The sequence below is a fragment of the Acinonyx jubatus genome, chromosome E1 (genome assembly GCF_027475565.1).
Source record: "Acinonyx jubatus isolate Ajub_Pintada_27869175 chromosome E1, VMU_Ajub_asm_v1.0, whole genome shotgun sequence".
Lineage (NCBI taxonomy): Eukaryota > Metazoa > Chordata > Mammalia > Carnivora > Felidae > Acinonyx > Acinonyx jubatus.
In genome coordinates, this window is record NC_069397.1 from 58,584,055 (window position 1) to 58,599,790 (window position 15,736).

Here is a 15,736-nt window from a genome sequence, read left to right on the forward strand (position 1 = left end):
GGCTGCACCCAACCCTGTGCTGGGAGTGAGCTCCCCGTGGGCCAGGCTCGGGGTGAGGATCCACCAGGGGCACGACATGAGCTGAGAGGCGGGGGGAACGGGCCGGGGCTGCCTTGTCTTCCAGGAGCTTTCCCACACCCCCAGTCCCACCAGCCAGTGCACAGGACCCCTGCCCCGGGTCAGCCTCGACTGGCGTGGCCAACACCTGCTTTCGCGCCACCGACCCCGTAGACCCTCATGTGACCCCCAGAGGTGGGCACCTTACAGCTTAGGAAACTGAGGTGGCACAGAGAGGGCCACGTGGTCAGGGAGGGGAGCTCTCGGGGAGAAGCCAGAACCTGGAGGCGGCCCCTCAGACAGCCCCAGGCCCCCCGGGATCAGGGACTCATAGCCCTTCCCAGAAACGCAGCACGGTGACCAAGGCCGGCACCTGCCAGACACCTACTGAGGTCCCTCAGGCCTCATCCGGCCGGGTCCTGCCTTGGGACACTCCTACAGGAGAGGGGACCCTCACTCTCTCATGGCCACACCATCCTGTCCCTCCCGGCCCCGCCCAACTGCTCCTGACCCTCCCTGTGACACACCCATCATCCCTCAGTTCGCACCTCCCACCTGGTCTCTCCAGGGTGAGGTTTCACGTACTTGGGACTGAACCTCAAGAGAGGTCGAGTGTTCGTTCGGCCCAAGGCCACACGGCACTGAAGTCACACGGCTACGTCTACCAAGAAATCCCACACCCTCACCCGTATCCTGGGAAAGAGGACCCCAGAAGTGGCAGCCTGCACAGGCCCAAGGTGCCCCAAGACCACACATGCACACCTGCCCCCCCCCCCCATGGCACCTGGCCCTGCCCACACCTGAGAGCTGGTGGTGGCCCAGGCAGGCACTGGTTTAGGTGGGGTCCCCAGGTCACACTTGAGCAGATACAGCCTCAGCCTCAAACTCAGTCCCCTTTTCTTTGTTTTTTTTCTTTTTTTGGTTAGTATTTTTTTTTTATTTTATTTTTTTAACTTACATCCAAATTAGTTAGCATGTAGTGCAACAATGATTTCAGGAGCAGATTCCTTAATGCCCCAGTCCCCTCTTCAATATAACTGCCACCGTCACTGCCTCCCGCCCATAGGGACCACCACGGAATCCCAAGAAAGCCACATGGCCTGGCCTGGTGACTTTATGAGGGACTCCCTGCACAGGCCTGGCCTCTCTGTCCACCCCTGACTGCTGGGCAACCACAGACACAAACTTCAAGACGGCCAAGAACTCGGGTCTTCCCTGCCCTCCGGACCACGCCCCAGCATGGTCCCCTGCACCCCCCAACACGTGCAGCCCTCAAAAAGAGGCACCTCTCTCCACTCTTGGGTGGCGCCATGGAGCCACCTCTAAAATAGCATCTCTGTTCACTAAGCCCCAAGTTTTCCCCAGGCACTTAACCTCCACGAGGGCCTGGGGGTAAGCACTGTTATCCCATTTTACAGATGAGAAACCAGCCCCAGAGAGGCGGGTTTGGGCAGAGAGACCCCAGCGGGTGAGAACTGGGCTCTGAATGCTGGGCGCTTAGCGGGAGGCCAGGGGACCCCACCTTTCCTCCTCCCCAACGCTCCCGTGGGGCCAACACCCTGCACCCCTGCCCGTTTACCCACCGCCGCCGTTCAGGGCAGCCCCTCTACCCGAGGACACAGCTCTGCCCTTCACTGACCTTGCAGAGGAGACCTCCCCTCAGCCTCCCGACAACTTTTTCCCCTGTAAGTCATTAAACTGACACATTGTAATTACACTGATCACAGCTGTTTGCACTGTTGTTTCTCTAAAGTGGGGGAAAGGTCTGTGCCCACACCCGAGTGTAGGGAGGGGGTAAGTGAACCCCACACAGGGCAAGTCTGGGCTCCACAAATTGTGCAAGAGGGCGGGTGGGGGCAGGGCTTCCATCCCGGGGTCAGTCCTGGCGTGTGCACACACACACACAAGCACAAACGACCCTGCTACCAGTTCCAAGGCCGGCACTTCCTGAACCTGGACCCCCGCCTCCCAGAGGGCACGCTGCCTGGAGCACTGGCCTGGAGGGGCCCGGATGCCTGTCCCTAAAGGCTGCCCGGGCACAGGGCTGCTGCTGTCCGCCCTCCGGGCCAGCTGCTGATGACAGCGCCTTCTCCAAGCCCTGGGAGTTGGTTGCCTGGGAAGTCTTTTCTGAGGGACTGACACCCACACCCTAAACCCAACAGACAGACTTCACGTCAGCTCCCTTCTCCCAGGAGCAAAATGCCTTCGGATGGGGCCGTGCCCAGGGGACCTCGCGCGTGGCTGCACACACCAGGCCCTGCTCCAGGGAGGGAGACCCAGGAGAGCCTGTCACATGTGCGCCTGGCTTTGTTTTGGCTGGATTAGCCTGTGCCAAAGCTCCAGTGACATGTGGGTGGGACTCGGGCCCCTGAGCCATGGCTCCAGGGCAGGGATTTATCTCTCAGGCTGGTGGAGGAGGCCTGGAGCTGGGAGGGACGGAGGGAAGAAAGCCTACCACCTCCTGGTGACGGATGCGGGCCTCCAGCTGCCCCCCCACCCCCCACTGCTGGGCCCACTGAACCTGCCCACCGCCGCCAGGAGGCCAGGCAGCCACGGGTAAATGTGGTGCCACCAGGCTGGCAGAAGAAGAGACTGGGCCCCAGGGCCCCTGCAGCCAGCTAGATGGTGCTGCCTTGGCTTCCCCCACACTGTCCAGGGGGCCCGGACACCCACCGAAGCCCATCTCTCCTGAGCCTCTGCCCAGTGGGCCGTCCTGTGGGTGGCCGCTGCTCCCAACTCCCTATGCAGGCTACTGGTCAGCCAGGCAGGGCTCCCTAGAACCTGCCCCCAGCACCGACAGGGGCCTCCCACACCAAGACCATGGGCGGGCAAGGGGCCATGGTGGCCTGGGACCCAAAGCAACACTCCCACAGCTCCCAGGGGGCCCTGGTCCTGGCCACTTCCTCCCCTGGACACCTGGGGCCAATGCAGGCCTCCTGCCCCAGTTACCTGAGCCTCCGCGGCCCACCCCCCTGCCAGAGGCTTCAGCTGTGCCAGTGCCGGCACCACGGCCTGCCCACCTCCACCGTCAGGCCCCTAGGGGGTCCTTCCCAGAGCAGTTCCTCCCGTGGGCTCTACTCAGGGTGGGGAAAGGGTTAATTTCCATGCAAAAGAGGAAACCGCGGTTCAGGAAGCATCATGTCCGCAGTGGGGGGGGGGGGGACTGGAGGTGGGGGGGGGACTGGAGGTGGGGGTGGGGGTGGGGTGGCGGGCTGGACCGGCAGGTTGGGGGCAGCCGCAGCGGGCAGAGGGCTGGCCCAGGGGCGCGGCCAGCGTACTCACCGGGGTCGAAGTGCGAGCTGAAGGCGAAGCTGGGGTTGAAGAAGGACGACGACATGGCCAGGGCTAGCAGCGCGGCGGGCATCCCCGGGCTGACGGGGCGCTCAGGACGCCCGGGGCCCCGGGCCGCGCCGCGCCATCGCCCGAGCGGCCGCCGCAGGTGCGGAGCGCGCCCTGCCCGCCGGCCCGCCGAGCGCCCACCGCCGCAGCCGCGGGGCCGGGGCGGGTGCGGTGCGGGCGCGGGGCGGCGGCGGCAGACGAGGAGCCTCCACCCGGCCGGCCGCGGCGCCGCGGGGCTCCGGGGCTGGTGCAGTCCGAAAACACTGGCGGGAGCGCGCGCGGGAGCGGGGGGGGGGGGGGGCTCCCTCCCCGGCGGGGCGGGGGGGGCACGGAGCCGCGCGGAGGGGGGACCCGGAGGCTGGGGGGGGCGCCGGGACGGGGCGTGGGGAGGAGGCGCGGGCAGAGGGGACGGAGAGACGCAGGGTGGGAGACCCGGAGACGCGGGGGAGGCACGGAGGCGGGGGGGGGGGCACGGAGGCAGGAGGGGGCACGGAGACGCGGGAGAGGGCACGGCGGCACACGCAGGGGTGGGCACCGTGGCGCGCAGGAGGAACACGAAAGCGCGCGCAGGGGGGCCCGGAGGCGCGCGGGGGGCCACGCGCGCGGGGCTCGGGGCCTGGCACGCGGCCCGCACACGCAGGTTTCGGAGGCGGCTCGGGTCGGCCCCGCGCCCTTGGGGCGGCGCCCGCGCTGGCGGGGGGTTATTTTTGCACTGGCCACCCTCGCCTGTGCCACGCCGCGACGACCGTGGAGGAGGAGGCGGCCGCCCCCGCCCGGGAGTGCACAGCGCCGGGCGTTTGGGGCGGGCGCGGCTGCGGCGCCGGGCACCGAGGGACGGTCCCCTCCACCCCCACCCCCCACGCCGCGCCATCTTGCACCGCTGCGGCGCCCGCTGCAGGGGGTCCGTGGGGCGCGGGCGGCCGGGGTTGGGGGAGGGCGGGGGGGGGGGTGCTGAGATCAACGCCCCTCCCCCTGTGGGAGCCGGGGGAGTTACAGTGTGGTCGGGATCTGGGTTTTATGTAACCTGGGTCACGCTGGTTCATCCATCCATTCATTCCCCGGCCGATGAGCAAAACCCCTTGGCAGGGCCCCGCTGGAGGGCAGGGGTGTTGTGGGAGGCAGGAGGGGGCACCTACTGCCCTCAGGGCCTGCGAAGGCTTTGGGGAGAGCAAGGACGAAGGCTCCCGCTGAGGAGTCAACCCCTTAGGAAGAGGGTGCCAGAAGGTGGCCTTCTTCTTCTAAGGGGTCCCCTTGTGTAGAAAGTGCCCCACCAAGGGGTGAAGGAATGGGTGAAGGAATGGTCCCCTCCTTTCCCTTCAGACCTTAAGGGTCCCCTGCTATGAACAGTCCCGACCCACCACAGGCCTGTGGGAGTGAACAGGGTATCCAGAACCTTCTGACCCACCCTGATTGTGTGGAGGCTGCTCTAAGCAGCTTTGCCCCGAAGGCCGCTGTTGAGATAAAGGAGCCACAGGTGGAACAGCCAGTAAGGGGCCTGTGGGGACAGGTGCTCAGATCCCGGGGGCGAGCAGGGTCAGAGGCCACCAGTGGTGAAGGTGACTGAGGGCTGTGATCTCGGAGTGTACCCAGGAAAAGGGGCTGGGTCCACAGTCCAGGACCTCCCCTCCCCACCCAGGAGGTAGGCCCAGCATTGCCCGGCCCCCATATGGAGGGTCCTGCCTCTGCCCACCCAGGAAGGTGCCCCGGATACCTGGACCCCGGGGAGGCTCCTTGGGGGACAGGCAGGGGAGATGACCGGTGGCCATCTCTGTCCAGACCCTCTGCACCACTGTGGCTGGCCTCAGTGACCAGGGTCAGAAGACAGTTCCCTGTGACACAGTTGGCCTGTGAACACACATGTGGGCACACACTCAAACGCAGGGGTCACCCATAGCGGAAGCCTCACGCAGAGGGTGGGTAGATCTTGGAGCTTTGGGGTTACGGACCTTCCTCTGGGGTCCAGGCAGGGCAGGGGAAGCCCCAGGGCTCCAGCTGCAACACTCCCACCGCACTTGACCACAGTGACGCCCCTCCCCCCCCACCCCAGGCAGCAGGGTCTTCCGAGGTTTTCCTGGAGCCCTGCTGTGTCCCAGGCATGGTAACCATCGAACTTGAGGCATTCCAGATCCCCCGCCCCCAGCGTTCTTCTGTCCCTTGGGCTGGTACTTCCCACGTGGGGCCAGCCGGCAAGCATCACCGTCACCGCGGTGTGGGGTAGGAAGCCTGGCACTGGAATTTAGGGGAGGGTCTGTCTGGATGCTCCCCAGAGTCACCAGAACCGCTATCCTGCCGGGGTCTTCTGAGCCCAAGGCCCCCCGGTTGGCACGAGCCTGACCCTCTGCCGGCATGATGAGGCCCACTGGGCAGAACAGGGTGCCGCAGCCCTGTGGAGGGCAGAGCTAAGCTGCTCGGGGCTGGCCAGGCTGCCTGGGACTCTTTCCCTGGCCTCTGGGCTGAGGTCCAGCCCCCTGACCTCTGAGAAAACACAGGGAAGACAAAGGATCCGAGCACCAGCAGCAAATACAACACCTTGTGCCCTGGGGCACTTGCTTGCCCGGTGTCAGGGGTGGGGGCAGCAAGACAGAGAGACAGGTCCCAGCGTAGAGGGCAGGCAGGGATGGCCCAGGGCTCCCGCAGGTCTGGCTTATACCAATCCCGGGGTGGGGGGAGGTCCCTGAAGACATGCCCCCACTTCCCCTGACCTGGGGGGAGGCCGGAGCCCCAGAGCCCTCCACAGCCAGAGCTGGGCCTAATAAAGGTGGGGGTCAGGGTGCCACACACCTGGGCGACCGCTGCCCAAGGGGCTGGCTTGTCACCCGTAAAGGCCAGGCTGGAAGGTGCTGTTTCCCTGGCTTCACCACAGGACGCACAGGAAGTCCTAGGCCACAGGGATAGAGGTCACGGGCAGGAGCCTCTGGGCCTACAGCACGGGGTCACAAAGGCATCTCGGGCAGATGGCGTCAAACCCTGTTCCTGCCTCCCCGGTGCTTGGGGTGGAGAGGGGAGGGCACCTGTCCCCGGAAGGATCCAAGGGGGCCGGGCCTCGCCGGGAATGGTGTCTACAGAGGGAGTTTGGGCCCAGAGGAGACGCGGGAAAGCCCGAGGCTTCGGCAGCATGTGCAGGAGCAGTGTGGGGCCAGGTGGGGTGACGGAGTGAGGCCACTCTGTCCCTCAGCAGGTGAGCGGGCCCACGTCCCGTGCAGGAAAGGGATGAAGCGTGACACCTGCGGGGACACAGGCTGGCCCCGGAGGCGTGCTCAGCGAAGGAAGCCCCAATGCACCAGGACAGAGGCTGTGGGCGCCCCCCCGCCCCCCCGTGTGAGGGGTCCACACTGCTCCCAGCCACAGAGATAGGATGCAGCCGGTGGGCCAGGTGCCCAGTGAAGTGACCGCTAAAGGGGTGCGTGGCCTCTTTTGGGGTGACTGAAGTGTCCTGTGATGCTCGTACACCTGCAAAACCCAGAATTGTGGTTCTAAACAGTGACCTCTGTGGTGTGTGAATTATTTCTCAGTAAAGCTGTCGCACTTAGTAATCAGGTAACTGATATTTTGAAATTTTTTTACACTTACTTATTTTTTTGAGAGACAGAGCACAAGTGGCGGGAGGGGCAGAAAGAGAGAAGGAGGCACAGAATCCGAAGCAGGCTCCAGGCTCTGAGCCGTCAGCACAGGGCCCGACGCGGGGCTTAAACTCACAAGCCGTGATATCATGACCTGAGCTGAAGTTGGACGCTCAACCGACTGAGCCCCCCAGGCGCCCCGTAGGTAACTGATATTTTAATGCAATACCTTAAAGGGTCAAAATCAATGAGGAAATCCGCAATGAGCAACATACCCCGATCTTGATTCACAGGAGCAGGAACAGAGCCGTTGGGGGCCTGAGACAAAGGGATGTCTGCCCGTCAGCCTGGCACCCCTTCAGTCCACACCCCAGATGAGCCCCTGGTCTGGCCAGCCTGGGGGGTAGCAGCCTCCTTTGTGCCCCTTGGGAACACGCAGGCCCCCTTTTAAGCCCCTAATCAAGGGAGGGGGCCTGCTCTCCATTCTAGCTGGGTCCGCACCTGAGGCTTGGGGAGAGTGTCACAGTGGGGGACAGGCCTGGGGTGGGAGAGAGAGCAGGAGGGGGAGAGCATGAGAGGGTCAAGGAGAGGGGGCTTGTTAAGTGTCCTGGGGCTGCCCTGACAAATGACCACCAGCCGGGGGGCTCAAAACAGCAGAAGTATGCTCTCGTACAACTCCGGGGCGAGGAGGGAAACTGACAGTTGGAAGGCACATCCCCTGAAGGTCTAGGGGAAGCATCTCTGTCCTCTTCCAGCTCCTGGTGGCCCCAGGGGTCCCTCGACCCGTGGCCATGTCACTCCAATCTCTGCCTCCATCATCCTGTGGCCTTCTCCCCTCCTCTGGGTGTCTCTTGTTCTCATAAGGAACCCGTCAGTGGCTTTAGGTCCCATCCCAATCTAGAATGATGCCATCGTAACTGGGCACATTGGCAAAGACTCTGTTTCCAAACAAGATCCCATTGACGGGTACCAGGATTCGGGTGTGGACACACCTCTTGGGAGGCCCCCTCATCCCACTACAGAGGTGGAGACGGGGCAGGGCCAAGAGCACAGGGACAGCATCTGTAGAGTCTCTCCTGTAATAATGAGACACATTGGCATTTCTGCACACGAGGTTGCCCGTGTGGGGACGGGCACCACAGTGGGCATTGCAGGGCCCCAGGGACACCCTGCCTGCAGGGGTTTCACCCCCAGGAGACTCACGGCACCCACAGCCCCAGACCCGCTCCCCTGGCCCACCCCTTCCTGCTGCACCAGGAATGTGGCCACAGCCTGGGGGTGGGAGGAGGGGGACAGGTGCCTGTCCCTGCCTGTGTGTGTGGTGGGCAGGGGCAGCTGCAAAGGGAAAGGCCTGTCTCCCTCCCCCTGAACTTGCCCCAGACCCAGAAGAACTCTCCTACAGGAGCCTGCCTCCCACTGTTGTGCTTGGCAGGGGGATGACGGAAGGGGTTCTGGCATTTGCCAAAGAGGCAGGGTGCAGTCACCGAGAGTGCCAGAGTTCCAAGCCAGCCTGGCCCCCACAGCACCCCAGGGGGACAGGCCCTGACCTGGGAGGAGTCTGAGGCTTGCACCAGCCTTGTCCTTATGTAAAAACGGCTTCCTGGGAAAGAAGGGCTAATCCCCCTCATATTTGCGGGCCTTGGGGCAGGGCTGGGCTGCTGAGGGCTCTGCAGGGGGCAGGAGAGGGGGTGTGGAGACCAGGCCCGCCCCTCTCCCCCAAGCAGTGGTTCCAGGCAGGAGAGGGCAGTGCCTGCTGTGCCCGTGCACGGGGACAACACTGTGCCCAGAGCTGTGAGGTGGCCCCCATGACCCATCCAGGCCAGCTCAGCCCAGAGAGCGGGCCCAGGGCCGCAGGTGAGGGCGTGCGGCCTGACTCTGGACAGAAATGAAAGCAGAGGGGCCTTCCAGAAGCCAGCTATCTGTCCGCTCAGGGCAGGTGCTGGTTCCAGGGGCCCGTCCATCCGCTCTCCATCCCGGGAACTCACCCCAGGCTTCCCACCCCTCACCTGCAACCTAGGCAGAAGTGGACACAGACCCGGCCTTCTGGAATATGCAGGGGCAGACGGAGCGGGACTCAGCACTGGGCCAGTCACACTGCGAGACCCTTCACTGGTGCTTATTTTTTAGGTTTTCTCTTTGATTTATGCTTCATTAAAAGCATTGTTTTGGGGCGCCTGGGTGGCACAGTCAGTTAAGCGTCCGACTTCAGCCAGGTCACGATCTCGCGGTCCGTGAGTTCGAGCCCCGCGTCAGGCTCTGGGCTGATGGCTCGGAGCCTGGAGCCTGTTTCCGATTCTGTGTCTCCCTCTCTCTCTGCCCCTCCCCCGTTCATGCTCTGTCTCTCTGTCCCAAAAATAAAATTAAAAATGTTGAAAAAAAAAAAAATAAAAGCATTGTTTCAGGGCGCCTGGGTGGCTCAGTCGGTTAAGCATCCGACTCTTGATTTCGGCTTAGCTTGTGATCTCACAGTCTCACTCCCTCAAAATAAATAAATCGATCTTTTTGTAAAAAAGCATTGTTTCCCATTCTACATTAAAAAAATTTTTTTTTATGCTTATTTTTCACAGAGACAAAGAGACAGAGCGTGAGCAGGGGAGGGGCAGAGAGAGAGGGAGACACAGAATCCCAAGCAGGCTCCAGGCCCCGAGCTGTCAGCACAGAGCCCGACGGGGGTCTCGAATTCACAAACCACGAGATCATGACCTGAGCCGAAGTCGGACACTTATCCAACTGAGCCACCCAGGCGCCCCAAATATTTCCTTCTTCTTATCGAGGTAAAATTTGTGTAACATAAAACAAACCATTTTAACATGAACGAGTCAGTGGCATCTAGCCCATTCATAATGTTGTGCAACCAGTTCTAGAACATTCTCCCCACTCCAAAATAAAAGCCTGTTCTATTTTAATTCCTCACTTCCCACCCCTCCATCCCTCAGCAACCCCCAGCCTGCTGTCTGTCTCTACGGATTTGCCAATTCTGGATATTCTAGACAAATGGAATCACACGCTCCGTGGTCCTCTGGCTCCTGTCCCTCATGAGTGTGAGGGTTCATCCAGCGTTTCATTCCTTTTGTGCCAAACAGTGTACATTGAGGGAGTGTCAGCACTGCCTGCTGGGGACGAGACCTCGGGGTCCGCGTGCACGTGCAGACGGAGCAGACGGAGCAGACGGGCGTGCCAGGAATGTTTAGGGCAAGAACGTGGGACCGTCCACGGTTTGTCCCAATCATCCTGCTCTTGTGACCATAGCCAAGGAGGAGACACTCCCCTGGACAGAGACACGCATTGAAATAGCATCTCTGTGACAAAAATGCTGGGATCTGTCCAGGGTCCAGCAGCAGTGGCCAGGGAGAGAAGTTTCTGGAACATCCTTAGCTTGCAGGCCTCACATGAAGTGGTTACACAAAGTAACATGTGTGAGCGACTCACACAGAGACGACGGATCTCAGAGCTGTGTCCGCGCTGTGCACGATCACCAGGGAAACCCACGCAGAGGAAAGCTGGATTTGGGGCTGGGAAGGGGCTGTTCCGCACGGGCGTTATTGGGGTCCGGCTCTGTTGGTGAAGCACACGGGCCCAGAAAGCCAACGGACATAAGGTGTCTCCAGGCAGACCACAGCCGGGAAGGGTTCCCGGGGTGCAGCTGTCTCTGGTCTCCCTGCTCTCAACCTGGTGACTGTCCTGCGAGGAGGGCCCTACCCAGAGAGAGAGGCCAGCCCTGCCTGGGGTCCCACAGCCCTGGTGGGAGGCCGCGTGGCCTGACAGAGACTACTTCCCTGACCCTGCCTCACCTTTATGGCCAGCCCTGACATGGCTCCCTGGCCCCCTACGGTGACCCATGCACACAGGACAGCCGCCCGGCCTGGATGCTCACTAGAGGAGGTCCCATCATTGTCCAGTGGCTTCTGGTGGCTTCTCCGACATGCTGGCCAGCCTGCACGCCCTGGGTGACCCTGGCAGGCCCGACCAGCCATCTCCTGGACCCCTCCACTCCCCTCAGCCCTATGAAGCCAGCAGGCAGGGTGGGACCTAATACAACAGACACTTGCTGTCCACTCTCCCCGCCCCCACCGCGGCTTGGGGAGACCAGGCGCTGCCGACAAGTCCAGTCTGCCCAGCCCAGTATGGACGTGCCAGGTGCCAGCGAGCCCCTGGGGGAGGCCAGCGCCAGGCTGGAGTGCCCGGGAGGGGCAGGGAGGGGGGACAGGTGCAACCCAAGCCGTAAACAGGCCCAGGGGTTGCAGGTATAAAAGCAGACTCTCAGCACCCCCAGCCTGACCTGCCACCCAGAACCCTCAAAGGAAGCCAGGCGGAGGTGAGCCTTGCCCGGGGAGGGGGGCATGGGCTCTGGGCCCAGCCAGAGCGTCTGGCAGAAGCTGGGGGCCTCATCTTCATCCGTAGGACAGGGGGAGGCCCAGGGGGCTGAGGAGACTGCAGGGAGGTCCGGGGGGAGGGAGGAAAAGGAGGAGGAAGGGGAGGGGCAGCCCCAAGGGAGCCCCAGTCCAAAGGCAGCTGCGTGTGCCTGGGTGGGCACGTGTGCACACTCACGCTGGTGTGGCCTCCAAGAAACTGCTATTATTGGGGAGCAGTGTGGGGAGGCTGAGACCCACTCACTCACCTCAGGGCCCCAGGTGCTGAGGGGGGGGGGGGGTCAGGGAGCCTGGGGGTGGGGAGGGTCCAAGGCCAACAGACCCGCTGACTCTGGCAGGCACGCTAAGCCAGCTCTGGATGCCCTGGGACCCAGTCCCCATCCAGTGGGGCCCCTACTTCCATCACCCCCACCCCCAGCCCTCCCTGGGACCCAGTCCCTGTCTGAGGCGACCCCCTGCCTCAATTACCCTCCCCCTCCCCCCAGCCCATGCAGCATTTTTTTTCATGTCAACATCTGAACTTGGTGACTCACTGGCAAGTGCCAGAGGCAGAACAGCCTCCAGGGGGGCTCCGTGGGTGGTCCACAGAGGTCTGGGGTAGGGGGGGAGGTCCCTGCCAGCCTTGAGAGGATGTTCAGGACATAGCAATGCTGGGGACATGCGGGGGTCTTAGCCAGGCTTTAAAGCTCCAATCCTGCTTTGGCGGGGGAAGTCAGTGAGGTGGGAGGGAGGGAGGGTCCTGTTGGAGGACAAGGACGAAGCGGGTGCCTTTCCAGGCACTGGGAGCAGCCCGGGAGGCTGGGCAGGGGGCCCACGGCACCAAAGGGCTGGCTCTGTGTGGTGCCCCACAACTCCCACCCCCCAGCTCTAGCGGGACACATCAGCCTCCTTCCGGGGGTGAGTGAGACTCCATCCCAGGCCTTGGGTCAGGGCTATAAATACACCACCAGCAGCCTGAGGCCCCAGGCCCTGTCCCCCCTCTGGCTCTGATCTCAGGCTCCCCTGCCTTCCTGTGGGGGGTACCCTCAGAGCAGTGGGGTGGAGCGGGTGAACGGACACAGCCCAGGGCACCCACCAGGCTCCGGAGATGGGACGCCACCCCAGGCTCAGCCAGACCTGGCCTGGAATTTGGCCGAGGCCGTCCTCTGTAAAGCGGGTGACCCTGGCTCTGGCGGGGCCCCAAGTGGCAGGCAGGGCATCCCCTCCCTCCAGAATGGAGTTCTGAGACTCCAGGGTGGCAGAGGGAGAATCGGAGTCTCAGCCCAGGATGTGGGGTGGTGGGGCCTGTCTTGTGCGACTCTGTGGCCCAGGCCTGCCCCTGACCACAGCTGACCACCGCCCCCCCCCACCCCCCCCCGCCCCGGGCCAGCCGCAGAAGTTGGCTGTTAGGGTTGACGCTTGGGGGCTCAGCTCCAGGCCCGCTCCAGGGCCCAAAGCCCTTTCCCCGGCGTCTCCCTTCCCTCCTGGTTCCTCACACGACCGTGAGAAGGGGCAGGGCGGGCAGGGGTCACCCCGTTTCACAGATGAGGAGCCCGAGGCCCGGATCAGCTGTGAGGCATGCCCAGGATCAGGAAGGAGGATGTGGCTAGGGGGCTGTGTCCAGCACTCCCTGCCCCCCGGGGCTGCCAGGGTCGAGGTGCAACCTTTGACCTGTGGCTTCTCTATTGGGGAAGAAGGTAGAGACTCCTCCAGTCACTGCCCAGCCCCACTCAGGACACACGGGCCACTGGCTGCCCTTCCTGGCCATGGGAGTATGTTCCAGAAAGTTCTGTCACCCCATGAACTTTCAAGAGGGCCAAGGAGCCTCTGAAATAGCTGTTTTGCCACAAGCTCCAGAACCCAACCCCCCCCGAGGGACGGCAACCCGAGAGCCCGGCGGGTCACAAGGCACCGCCCTGACCGAAGGACAGCCTGGTCCCCACCTGCTGGCCCCTCGGCCTGTGACCAGACCCCCACCCGCCTGGCTGGAGTCCTGGTCTGCCTCGGTGGCTCCTGCTTGACACGGGCTCTCTGCGAACGGAGGACAGTGACATGCGTTCCGCCACGGGCCGTGGTCCTCCCTGCTCAGAACACCTAGGCTCAATCCACAACCAGCCTGAGACCGGCCTGCACTCGGCACACCTCACTGCGGGTGGTCAGGTGCCGGCCAGAAAGACCAATACCTGCCCGTCTGGGGTCTGGGGAGTGAGGCCGGGGCTGTGGGCCCCGAGTCCTGAGTCCTGATGGAAAGAGGTGGGGCTTTAGGTAACCACAAAAGCTTCCTAGAGGAGGCGGCTTTGAGATGGGAAGGAGCGAGGGAAGTTCCCTGACGGCGCTGAGGGGTCGGATGGCAGCCACCCCACCTTCTGAGCGGAGTGAAGGACCTTGTGATCGTTACTTACCGGACGCAGGCCTCAGCCTCTTCTGTGAAATGGGTGCGGTACCTCAAGGGGGCCAGCTGGCGTGAGGCAGGTCTCAGGCACACCTTCCCCCAGGGCCCCGGACCCGGGAGTCTCTGTGGTCAAGGGCAGCCGGGGGCCTGGTCCAGGCCCCTGGGGACCCTGCTCAGGAGGCGGGCGCTGGCACCAGGCAGGGGAGGTGTCTGCTCTGGTCTGAGCAGAGCGCCCCGCACCCAACCCGTGTGCACCCACCGAGCCGGCTCCCTGTCCACCGCAGGGCCAGGATGGACGAGGACTTCTCCTCTCAGATGAAGAAGATGGCCTTGGCCATGGGCACGTCCCTGTCAGACAAGGACATAGAGTTGCTGCCCACGGACATGAGGCATCACGGTATAGCACACCCCTCGTCCCCAGCACCGTGTCCCGACCCCCGGCCTGGCCCAGCCATGGCCAAGGAAGCGGTGGACACAGGAGTTCATCTGGGAGCTCCCCCTTCCCCGGGGCTGGGCAGCCTCGCGCACACAAGGGTGGGGGGAGGGGAAGTGCAGGACACGGCAGTCCCCACCCCCAGGGCAGAAGCCTCCCTCTGGGCTCCCCGTGACCTGCGCCTGGCTGTCCCAGGCTCCTTCAACTACCTCAAGTTCTTGGAGTACATGCAGAAGTTCCAGGCCTCGGGGCAGCTGGAGAGCGCCATCCGCCAGGCCTTCCAGACTCTGGACAAGGACAAGAGTGGCTTCATCGAGTGGAACGAGATCAAGTAATGGCCAGTGGCTGGGGAGAGGGGTACCGAGCCTCGGGCCCCGTGCCCAGTCCACGGCCACCACATCCACCCCGGCACAAGACCTGGCACCCCCCGTCGGGCCCCAGCTGGCCTCGTGGGAGGTGGGGCGGCCGGAAACAGCCCAGATCCACAGCACTGGGGCCAGGCCCAGAGACGACTCTCCAGCCGGGCCTCAGTTTCCCCACCTGTAAAGTGGGGAGTGAGCACCTTGCAAACCATCGGGCACCGGCCAGACATCCCCTCGGCTCTGACCCGAGCCCACCCCTGGCTCCAGGTACATCCTGTCCATCGCCCCCAGCAGCACGCCCACGGCCCCGCTGACAGACGAGGAGGCAGAGGCCATGATCCAGGCGGCAGACACGGACGGGGACGGCAGGATCGACTTCGAAGGTGGGTCGGCACAGACGGGGGGGGGGGGCAGAGGTGTCTCTCGGGACCTTCCTGGCCGGCCGCTCCCGGACCCCGCGTCGCGAGGCACCCAGCTCGGGGCGACGCTGAGTAGGGCCGCCCACCCCCAGGCACCAAGCGTACAGCCTCCTCCTTAGGGGGCACCGTCACCCACCACAGATGGGAAGCTGAGCGTCAGGGAGGCTGAGCGGGTGGGGCGCTCCCTGGACGGAGGGGAGCCGGTGGGGGAGAGGTGGGCTGAGGCGGCTGTGGGCAAGGTCAGCCAGGGCGCAGCAGCGGTCCGTGGTGCAGGGGACGGAGCGCGGTGGTCTGAGATGGGCAGGGAGGTTCGAAGATAGGGACGGGGGCCTCGGGCTCTCCATGGCTACCCTGGGGTCTGGTCATCTTGCAGCCCCGCCCACCCCCCCACCCCCAAGTTGCTGGCCCCGGGGCCCGAGGGCAGAGGGCAGCAAGGTGACCCTGAGAAGAGTCGAGCAAGGCTCAGAGCCTCAGACAGACGGACCTCCAGACCCCACTGCCAGCTGTGAGCCCGTCCTCACCTCTCTGGGCTTGCAAACCCTGACTTACGGGGTAGCCCCTAGAATTAACAGAGAGGCAGCCTGGCCAAAGGGTTCGCTTCGGACTCAGTGCCCCAGCCTCCCTGCCTGAGAAAGGCAGGATGATCTCAGGAACTCTAAGGGGAATTCCTGAGGGTCTCCACAAAGGGGACCGAGGGTCCCCAGTGCATCCTAAACCCCCAAAAGGGGCTGGCTCACCTCCACCAAGCAGGCCCTGGGTGGGGACACAAGGCACACAGCAACTGTGGGGGTCAATCCTGCTCCCCAGGGCTCAGGAGGGCTGGAT

At 63.7% G+C, this 15,736-nt stretch overlaps 2 protein-coding genes across 6 annotated transcripts in view; one reads left to right on the plus strand and one right to left on the minus strand.

The window, feature by feature from the left end:
* AATK (apoptosis associated tyrosine kinase) overlaps positions 1 to 3,534 on the minus strand; it is a 33,590-nt gene extending 30,056 nt beyond the window's left edge. For 4 of the 5 annotated variants that reach the window (XM_053212479.1, XM_053212475.1, XM_053212478.1 and 1 more), the window contains exon 1: positions 3,340 to 3,534. Coding sequence is in view for 2 of the 5 variants with exons in the window: in XM_053212475.1 (XP_053068450.1) it covers positions 3,340 to 3,421 (82 nt within the window). In the remaining 3 variants the exon portion in view is untranslated. The remainder of the gene's footprint in view (positions 1 to 3,339) is intronic. The other variant, XM_053212476.1, reaches the window with a different exon arrangement.
* A 9,622-nt stretch (positions 3,535 to 13,156) lies between these two features.
* Positions 13,157 to 15,067, plus strand: PVALEF (parvalbumin like EF-hand containing). The gene is made up of 3 exons (XM_027052585.2): positions 13,157 to 14,094; positions 14,326 to 14,461; positions 14,760 to 15,067. Exons 1-3 carry the CDS (start codon positions 13,989 to 13,991, stop codon positions 15,028 to 15,030), a joined length of 513 nt encoding a protein of 170 aa, XP_026908386.2. The 5' UTR covers positions 13,157 to 13,988; the 3' UTR covers positions 15,031 to 15,067.
* Positions 15,068 to 15,736: the final 669 nt, after the last annotated feature.

Excerpts from the sequence above, each read along its gene's own strand:
- PVALEF (XM_027052585.2), top strand. The coding sequence starts at position 13,989 with ATGGACGAGGACTTCTCCTCTCAGATGAAGAAGATGGCCTTGGCCATG. Across the intron at positions 14,095-14,325 it reads CACGGACATGAGGCATCACG|GCTCCTTCAACTACCTCAAG; the intron begins GTATAGCACACC and ends TGGCTGTCCCAG. Across the intron at positions 14,462-14,759 it reads ATCGAGTGGAACGAGATCAA|GTACATCCTGTCCATCGCCC; the intron begins GTAATGGCCAGT and ends CCCTGGCTCCAG.